Consider the following 9,675-nt stretch of genomic DNA (forward strand, 5'->3'; position numbering starts at 1 on the left):
ACATCACTGTTGTGAAGTTTTTTCCAGCTTGGAATGCAGGCTGGATTTATTAACTCAATAGAAAACTGGATTGCTGCATAGTGTACCGATCAGTCGTATTTTCTTGTGCATTACTGGCATGAGTTTTAGCTTAAGGATGCTGCCATTTTACACATAATGCTGGAATTACATTTTATGGGTTAAGTAGAATGACATTGGTATTGCATCATACACTTCTTGTGGTAGTAGTGTCCTTTCTGGGCTATTGCCTTAGAAAGTATGCAAGCGAATAAAGCTTTGCTTTCTTGTTCTGTACTCTGAATCTGCTCTTGGTTTCCCTTTGTGACATTTGATTTCCTACCTAAGCAGAAATTGTCGTAATTGGAAAAAGAATCCATTGGAGATTTTAATTTGGGCATACCTGGGAAGCTGCAGTAAGGCGTTGGGTTTTGTACCCTGCTTCAGAACCAGCAGCAAGCGGAGAGAGACAGAGTTCAGTGTTTGCAGTTCAGCGATCACATTGTTTGCTCAGCTGAGATCGGTCATGCTGTGCAATCAAGAAGGGACACTAGCACTTGCGGAGGGCCCAGCTTGGCTCAGCACTTAGGTGGAAAGGAAGGAACCCGATGCAGTTATTAAAGCTGAGGCTGAGTTTTCAGAGCTGACAGCTGGGATTTACTTTGTTAGTAAAATAAGCAAATTTGCTGCTGAAATCACTGGTACACAGTCCCCTGAGCCCCACATTGCCTAGTCTAAAGTACACTTTTTAGTCACTGACTGTTTTAAGTATTTGTATCTACAAGTGGTAGCATATGGCTTGTAGGATGCTGGTTTTGGTGTCTTAATGTTGGCAACAAACACTGAGTCTTTGTTATTTAATTAGTTCTTTTCAGAGAAGGTACTGAGCATGTCCAGTTCTCGTTCTCTTTTACAAGAGATGTGGGCACCCTGCAGCTCTAGGGTCGTTCTGCTGTAGTGCCTGCCTTCAGCCACGCGGTCTGAGAATCTTGGTCACAGTATCTCAGGCTTCCTTCCTTCTAAAGGTGAAACCTCTCTTAATTGCTGATCTCCAGCCTTTTTTGGTTCTATATAGTTTTTTGGTTATGCATACTTTATACTTACTGACATGACTCAGCTGTCTTCTCCAGCTCATTCCTAACACTGTTTTTTGGCATCAGTTTCAGATTATGATTATTTCTCTGTGAGTGGTGACCAGGAGGCAGAACAACAAGAGTTTGACAAATCCTCTACCATCCCAAGAAACAGTGACATTAGCCAGTCCTATCGCAGAATGTTTCAAACCAAGCGTCCTGCTTCCACCGCAGGTCTGCCAACCACGCTTGGACCAGTCATAGTCACCCCTGGCGTCGCCACCATCAGACGGACCCCTTCCACCAAGCCTTCAGTCAGACGTGGCACCATAGGGGGAGGTCCCATTCCGATCAAGACTCCAGTGATTCCTGTCAAAACACCAACTGTCCCCGATATCCCAGGGGGGCTGCCCGGCACCCTTGCTGGGACAGAAGAGTGTCCTGAGCAAGGTCCCGAGTCTCCAGCTGCAGGAGATGGTGGGCAAGGTGTCACCAGCATGCCCTCATCCTCATGGAGTGGACAAGCATCTGTCAACCCTCCACCGTCAAGCCAGAAACTGAGTGCTGCTGACGAGCAGAGGCAAGCGGTTCCTGAGAGTGAGGGGGAAGAAAGTGAGCGGGATGATGTCAGCACCCTCGCGCCCGTGGGCCAGCCGGAGCTTGATCCCGGAGAGCTGAGTCCTGGGGATGTCCCACAAGGTGAAGATATGCTGAACGCCATTCGGCGTGGTGTCAAACTGAAGAAGACGACCACGAATGATCGCTCAGCACCTCGTATTTCCTAGGAGTAGAAAAGTGCCAGAGTACCAGCCGCCGAGAAGGAACTGTGAGGAAACTAATTTGTCTCTATCCATTCCAATCTGTAATAATGAATTTTTTAAGATACTCGGTAACAGACAGTCTGAAAGTACTCTAAGAGAAAACAAGGTGAAAGAGCGTAGTAAGACATAATCTTCACTGGTGTTTTAATTTGTAAATATCAATGATTTTGTTTCTGCATTCTTTTGATCTAAGTTACACTTTTAATTTTTTCTGAAGGTGCCAAATCCCATTTACCTTTTTTATAACTCTCTTTGTAAAGTTTTAAATCATATGAGAAAAATATGTGTAGTAGTTAACTTCAGCAAAGGGATTTAATGAAATTTTGGGAGTTTTTGCAAGCTTGTAATAGTGAGGTTAAGAACAAAACAAAACTGGGACTTAAAGTCAAGCTGTAAGGAAAAGATCTTCATTTAAGTATTAAAAATAAAGTTTGAAAAGCAGGAATAAAAAATGATGATTAAAGCAATATATAATGCAAGGAAGAAACCTGCAGTTGGTAGAGTATTTGGGGGGTAGTGGGGGGAGGGAGATGCCATCAAAATAGCAGATGCTGTTGCACAAAAGTAGCCTAGTAGGATTAATTACTAGTAGCTTCATGGTAAATGCATCAGAATAAGCCATATTGGATTGCAGTGTTTTGTTTCTGTAGGGTGTTTTACAGACTGATTTTTTGCCACATTTCTTTTTTGACTGCACAGCAACAACTCTCAGTCACATGCATGCAGCCTTAACGGTGTAGGCTTGGTTCTTCTACCTTCATTTTTTGTTCCACTCATCCTTTCACTGAATACAAACAAGGACGACAGGCTTAAGGCAGTTACAAATGTGAAAACATTTTTAAAATGCAAGCAGGGAGTTCTTAGATATTATCAAAATGCCTTTTTCTGACTGTGCCCAGCAGGCTGGGCACCTTGGAAAGCCCAAATATTTTGACAAAACACTTAACAATTTGACAGGTGTAACCAGCTTGTGATCTAATAAAGTGTGAATGTTTCTTTCCAATACAGGGGCTTGTTTTTCTTAACTTCTTTTAAATGGCAGTTGATTGGCTTTTCTTAAATACCGAAAAGAAAGGGATGAAGGGTGGGGGGTGGGGAGAGATACTGGGTTTTTGATAATACTGGGAGTCTGACCACTATATTCTCGTTTTTTGTACTTTAAGTCATGTTTTTTGGAACGCTATTGATAGAATTATTAGGAGTTGGATTTTTTCCTTAAAGTAAGTTATTGCTGCAATATCCGCCTCCTAAAGCTGATAGAAATATGCAGACCCCAGGGCATGACACGTGTTCTGATCAGACAGTCCAGGAGGATGCCGTCTGCCCACCCACCGCAGGCCCACGCAGGGATGGACAACAGACTTGCGAATCCAAGATTGTTTAAAAACATACCAAATAATACACAAAAGGGGCTAGATACCACCACACTCTGCAGATTTCTGTTGGCTCTAGACTTGCCTACATAACCTCTTATGCTTTAATACATAACTGCATTGGATGTGAAATTTCTAGTAACTGTGTAGTCACTGTGTTCTATATAACATTTTACACTGCTGTGGTTGCTAACCTTTTTTTTTTTGTTATGGCTTAAAAGCAAAAAGTAAAAAAAAAAAGGCATGATTCTTAGAAAATGTTAAACCTTCCTTTCTTTGAAAAACAAGCTCCTTATTACAGAATATAATAAACAGTAGTGCCTGTGGTGTAGCCCACCAATCTTGATACAGTAGCTGATGCATTGTGCAAATGAGGCTTTGAGATGGTTTTTGCATAAACAAAAACTGCTAGGAGATAATCTCAATAGTTAAAAGTGTTATTTAAACCTTTGAAATAAATGGATGTAACTGTACCTGAGTACAGCTTTTCACTTGTTTAGTTCTTAAACGTTAGTATAATCAGTAAAATTTAATATAAAATGTTGCCAAATTCAATGTAGAAAGAATGTGACAAAACACTTTGGATAGTTCTATTGTTTGTGTTTTTGCATATTGTAAAAGCAGTGTCACAGCTAAAAAATAAAATGTTTCTAATGGTAAATTATTGTGGTTTAGTTGCTAGTTTGTACTGAGAGTTGACCTCTCCCTGTGCAGTTTTTTGTTCTAAACTGGTATAAATAATTGCTGTAAGTGTGTCTCCCTTCTACATTGTAATGATTGCTTAAGCCTACATTATAAATAAAGAACTGCTGGAAAACTTCTGTATTTCAGTTCTTAAAGACTGCTTTCAGAGCTTTGGATATCAATGGTGTCCTTCATCAGACTTCTGAAAAATCACACAGGTTCCATCTGCATGGAACAGGAGCAAGAGGGAATTAAAAAATAAGTAAAAAAATCACATATAGCTATGTTTTACTGATGTGCACTGGAAGGGCAGTAGCAGAGCAAAGGTGCAGTGCAAGTGATGGAAATTCCATTTAAATAATAACTGATGACGTTCCTCTGTCCCGCACTGCTGTTACCTGGCTAGAAAGCACAGATCACTGGATGTGTTTGTGCCTCTGCTTCAATGCTGGACTGCAGTTCCTTTTGCCAGAGGAAGAAAACGGCTGCTGTCCACACTGCCCGTGTTACAGCCAGAATTTATCAAGCACAACACCTGTGTTGTCTCCCACACGCCCCCAAGTGATTGAAGACTCCCTTTTGTTCAGCTTTCGCAGGAACAAAGGTAGAGAGGGAGGATATTGCTACCACACAGTGGACTAATTTATTTCCTTGCAAATGTGATAGATTAATTTCTGTCCAGAGGTTTCAGTTTGTCATGAAGACATTAAAAAGGAAAACTCAAGCCAGTGTGGCTGGAAATATGTTCTGTCTCCCAAAGGATTCTAGTTTCACTCCCCCTATAGTAAGGAACTCTTACTATGAACAAGTACCTTCAGTACTGAAAATCAGCAGAGAAAAGCACCAGTGCCCCAGTGGAGAAAAGACAGCTCCGTGCTGAGTAGGTGAGGGGTGTGCTGAACAGAGGGCTGGAAATTCTGCTACTGCCTTTGGACTAACGGAGGGACAGCACAGATCCAGCTTCCTGGTAAAACTGAAACTTTCAGTAGTGGAACATGTAAAGTATTTTTTCTAAAATCAGGCTTATTTTAGCATGTAGGCTTACTGAAAAAAAAAAAAAAAGGCCACATAAAATTTCTAAAAACCAGCCAGATTAAAGCCTTTTCTTTAACTCAAATTTGGTATGTTCAGTCCTTTAAAGCAGCTGAAGATAGTGACTTTACCATCTCTTGCTATCTTCAAGCCTTACGTTTGAGTTCATGGAAAAAATGGGCCCTAGGGTTAAATATGGTGCAATCGATTAGTTTCTGTAGAATGAAAGTCAGATTAGGTAACCCAAATCTCCTCTCTTCTAGCTGTAAAATGTGAGGACAGCAGAAGAGCCAGGAAGGTTTTATCTATGAGCCTTTACTAAGTTGCTATATCCCATCTATTCTCTTACTCACTGGGAGGTTAGTGAAAGCATTAGCAAAATTTCCTGTGTCTTACATCAACGCTTTGAGAATGTGGCCAGAAGTAGCAGATTGCAAGTTATCAGGCTGATACAAATTGGTTTTTAATTTTCATCTGCTCCCTCCAGACCCCTCACCCTGCCCCCTTCTCCACAGCAGGAGCCAGGCTCTGGCCCCACAGTGTGACTCTCGGTTCAGTTGCCCGTCATTCCATCCAGTCCCCCAGTAAATTTGCTTCTCTTCCCTCTTGAAACTCACATTCTTTCTCTGGGAACACAAGTTTTATGTGGTCACCAGTCTCATAGTTGAGGTTTCTAACTCTTAATGTGAAAGCTGCAGTGTACTTTCACCTTTATAAAATTTGCTCTGGAGTTAGTAACCCATTAAGACTTCTTCACAGGCTGGTCCCTGTTCTCTGATGTTTTAGGTACACAGTGCAGGTGTTAACTGTCATCTGTTCTACACCACACAAACTGGAAGTGAAGCATCTGCATGCTATAGAAGAACAGTATGCCAGAAAAATGTCTTTACTTTATTTGGCTTTATTTTGTATTACCTGGAGTAGCATGCGGTCACTGACATGTCGACTGCCTATAGAAGACAAACCGCTTCAATTCACACGTAAAATAACACTTCTTTTACATGGGAATTTCACGAGGCCTTGTAACATACTGCCACCACAGTGGTGGCAGATGCCCTTCCTTACGAGCTGGAGGCAAAGCTTCAGTTCTTGGACCATCAGCTGGAGTTTCTTCTTCTAACTGCTTAATCTAGAAGACAGACATGAAGTTGCTTTAGTACATAAATGCACATTTCCGTAATGTGTTCAGTGCCCCGGAGTAAGTGAAACTGGCCCCCATTTCAGAAGGGAAGAACCAGCAGTAATGCCTTCCCCTGACAGACAGGTTCCATGTTTCTCAGTATTTGCTTAAACTCAGTAATTACTGTGGGCTCATATTACCTAATTAAGAAGGAATCTGTAGGAGTAAAAAGTGATTTACAAGAGAAATGTTACTTAAAAGGTCATTATTTCCACGTAATTCATGTCTACCACTGCTACATTAAACAGACTGCATTCTTTTGCTGCTTTGAAACCTGGCAGATAATTACAAGTGCCAAACAACCTTAATTCCAGTCAGTAGACCTCTACTTCTGCGTGGCACCAACAGCCCTTTACATGTTTTCAATACATGTTTCTTGAAGCAGCATAAGTGCTTGCTGCTACATTAATTCTGGTAAGAATGCCATACTACATATTTCTCTGAATTAAAGAATTATTCTAAGAATAACAACTTTTTCCAACTGAATCTCCCTTGAGCTTGGCCTGAAATCATTCTCGATTCTCAAATGATGAACACTGTGGTAAGTCACTTTCAAAGGTACAATCAGAAAGTGTTCAGAGATTTACAACAGCAGAAGAGGAACTCTGGTCATTAATCTCTTCTCATCCCTTTGGAAGTTCTTCAGCAAACCTGCTACAACAGCCCTGTACTAACTGAAACATGGTTGCAGGTTCATCTTTAACTTCAAATTCCCTTTGCACCCTTAACCCAAGATCTCTGTGTAGCCATTTTAGGTCAAGTCAGTGTTTCGTGCTGACAAGAGTTCTAATAAAGCAGAGCCTATATGAGATCACAGTGGGCATTCATATATTTTCCAAGAACACATCTGAGTGTCACAAAAAATACTCATGTGCCAAAGAGGCTTTACTTTGCATGGAGCAAGCACTGACCTCTTTGTCCCAGCTTTCCCGCTGCAGCTTCTTCCATTGCTCTCGTTTGGCAAAGTAATCAGGATACATCGCCTTCTCAGAAGGATGCCAGAAATCCAAGCACCATTCAGGAATCTGTTAAATAGTTGCATATATATTATTTTTATATTTGAAATCACATTAGTGCACGCACACACAAAAGAACTAAATGCAATCACTGAAGCCAGTATTAACATGGAACAAATAACCCAGGAAATAAAAGTACTACATAAAAACACTACTTAAGAGCTACTTGACTACTGTCAAGTCTCAAGGCACTACATGGCAGAGGTCAGTGCTTTTAATCTGTGTTTCACACATTATCCTAAGTCATAGGAAGACATCACAGTGACTTGCTTCAATCATAGCATCCCAAAGACAAGGCTCAGGTTATCTCAGGTTTACTCAAAAGTTCTCAAAATAATTCCATCTGGTGGAAAAGAAGATCTCATTTCCTCCCTTTCTTCTCCCAAAAGCAGCAGGTTAGGGAGATCCTTTTCTCCAACTACTAACTTATTTTCTTTAACAGAGACAGAACCTTACAGCTCATTTCCACTTGTCTACAACTAATGAAAAAATTAGTGGCCTTTAAGATCTTGATAATGGTCTAACCTCTAAGTCAAGAAAAAAAAAAGCTGAATTTAAAATTCTCTAGCAGCCTATCACTGAATGTTAACATTTTAAAGACAGGAACATTGATTAAAAAACAAAACAAAACCCCACAAAAAACCTGAATCCTTAAAAAAATGAAAATTAAGAAGTTGCTCCAATACCATCATTCATCCAGGGACATTTACACTTCCAGTTTCCTGCTGTGATTCTCATCCCTGAGTAAACCTCTCACTGAATAGCAGAGCTGCTAATAATAGTATTAAAGAAATCCACACACACCAAACAACAATTAAAGCCATCAAACAGTCCGAGTTCTAAAAACTACATTTTATAGCAGCATCCACAATGCACAGTCACTGATATATCAACAAGCTGAATCCTTGTGACAGCCATTTTGTTAAACAACAGTTTTAGCATGTCAAACAGGACAAAGAAAAGAGAACCTAAACCAGTTTATATTTCTATATGAAGACTAATCTTGACCATTTACTGCTCAATGGGCCTTTTTTGTGTCCGGCTTCTCTCTCACTATTACCTCTATTACTGCTAAGGCCCATGACCTTGGCATAAGCTTAAGTCCTCCTCCTCCCTTTTCATTCATGTGTTCTTTTTTCTGCCTCTTGATAAATCTACATCATGTTCTTCCTTTCACATGGCTTCTTGTGCGTAAAGATCTAATCAGATCTAGTCTTGGGTATGCACTTTCTTCAAATTCAGTAGAAAGCCGGTGCATGCACTCTCTAGGTTAATATTAACTTCTCATAATGCATTAGGAGCTGATGCCAAGAAAGCAAAAAGTCCGTATTTTTCTATGAAATCTGTTTCTTGGCTCCTAAATAGAACAATCTAGGGGGGGCAAAAGCCTCTAGAAGTGTCTTAGATTCTAAGAATACTGCTTCTATTTTTAGGCATACCACCTATCACACAAGCGACACACCAATATGTATCTGACACCACAGCATATGAAGGGAAATTATAATTTGTACCATTACTCAAAATGCTGGAAGAACAATGAGACTGTGAGAAGACCCCCCAACAGCCAAGCCAACATCTGACAAGATTAGAGAGAAACCAAGGCTGTGACTAGATGACATAGTGAAGGGTAGCACAGACTCCCTCACATTGTTTATTCTCACAGCTCAGCTCCAACCCTTTCACTGTGCCTGCCTGACCCATCGTAGAACAGCTTCGATTTGGCAAAAGAACAGATTATCATCCCAGCAAAAATAAGCTGTCTTCAGACAGACCAGCAAATTCCATTTTCAAGGATCAGACAAGCAGGCCAGGTGCTCCCATGCAAGCAGCAAGATGTTCATCAGCAGTAAACTACTAGAGAAACAACAGCGCTGAGTCAAGCCCTACAAAGATCGACTTGAAACACTCACTTTCCATTTACTAAAAAGAGTCAGGTAAACACAGTAACACACAATCTGACCTTGTAGCATTCATATCTCTCATAGGAAGTGCCCCCAGGGGAGTCAGGGAAGATGTACGGCTGAGGGTGCTGGTTTGCCCAGAACTCCTCCTCGCCGGCCTTCAGCAGCTCTGTAGCTTTCACCATATCCTTCACATCCTTGTTTTTATCAAACCGGTCTCTCAGGAGGCAGGCAAAGTAGCGGTACTTGTCTCTACAGACAGACATTAAGCACAGTGACGTACATTGTGGAAAAAACCCCAGCTAATCCCATACAGGAGCAAAGCTTGGCAGCACCAGGAGCCACCCGCGCGCAAAGACAGGGCCTGGCCAGGGGCCAAGGAGGAGCGCCTGTTCCCACACTGCCCTTTTCTGGAGCAAGCAGAGATAAGCGGCCACAGAGGCTTTTTCCTCACCCCTTCAGCCACACCCCGGGGGAGGGAAGGAACGAGGACAGAGCCCCAGTCGAGCCCAAGGCCCCGTCTCGGCGGGGCAGGCCAACCCTCCCCCCTCAGCTAAGTGCGGAGCTAAGACACCCGCTCCGAGGAAGAACTGCCCTC

The 9,675-nt window shown here is 41.7% G+C and overlaps 2 protein-coding genes across 2 annotated transcripts in view; one reads left to right on the plus strand and one right to left on the minus strand.

Annotated features, from left to right (window-relative positions):
* MTSS1 (metastasis suppressor 1) overlaps nt 1-2,172 on the plus strand; it is a gene marked incomplete at its 5' end in the record, with an annotated part of 33,008 nt that extends 30,836 nt beyond the window's left edge. The window contains one exon of the mRNA XM_010075179.1: nt 1,158-2,172. Within this exon, the coding sequence (XP_010073481.1) occupies nt 1,158-1,855 (698 nt within the window). The remainder of the gene's footprint in view (nt 1-1,157) is intronic.
* Nucleotides 2,173-5,977: 3,805 nt separating this feature from the next.
* On the minus strand, nt 5,978-9,326 carry NDUFB9 (NADH dehydrogenase (ubiquinone) 1 beta subcomplex, 9, 22kDa). The gene is made up of 3 exons (XM_010075178.1): nt 9,137-9,326; nt 7,072-7,185; nt 5,978-6,109 (listed from the first exon to the last, which is right to left on the minus strand). Exons 1-3 carry the CDS (start codon nt 9,260-9,262, stop codon nt 5,978-5,980), a joined length of 372 nt encoding a protein of 123 aa, XP_010073480.1. The 5' UTR covers nt 9,263-9,326.
* Between the last annotated feature and the right edge of the window lie 349 nt (nt 9,327-9,675).

The sequence above is a fragment of the Pterocles gutturalis genome, unplaced genomic scaffold, assembly GCF_000699245.1.
Source record: "Pterocles gutturalis isolate BGI_N339 unplaced genomic scaffold, ASM69924v1 scaffold11457, whole genome shotgun sequence".
Lineage (NCBI taxonomy): Eukaryota > Metazoa > Chordata > Aves > Pterocliformes > Pteroclidae > Pterocles > Pterocles gutturalis.

Excerpts from the sequence above, each read along its gene's own strand:
- NDUFB9 (XM_010075178.1), bottom strand. The coding sequence starts at position 9,262 with ATGGTGAAAGCTACAGAGCTGCTGAAGGCCGGCGAGGAGGAGTTCTGG. Across the intron at positions 7,186-9,136 it reads AGAGATATGAATGCTACAAG|ATTCCTGAATGGTGCTTGGA; the intron begins GTCAGATTGTGT and ends ACTATTTAACAG. Across the intron at positions 6,110-7,071 it reads GGGAAAGCTGGGACAAAGAG|ATTAAGCAGTTAGAAGAAGA; the intron begins GTCAGTGCTTGC and ends TCTGTCTTCTAG.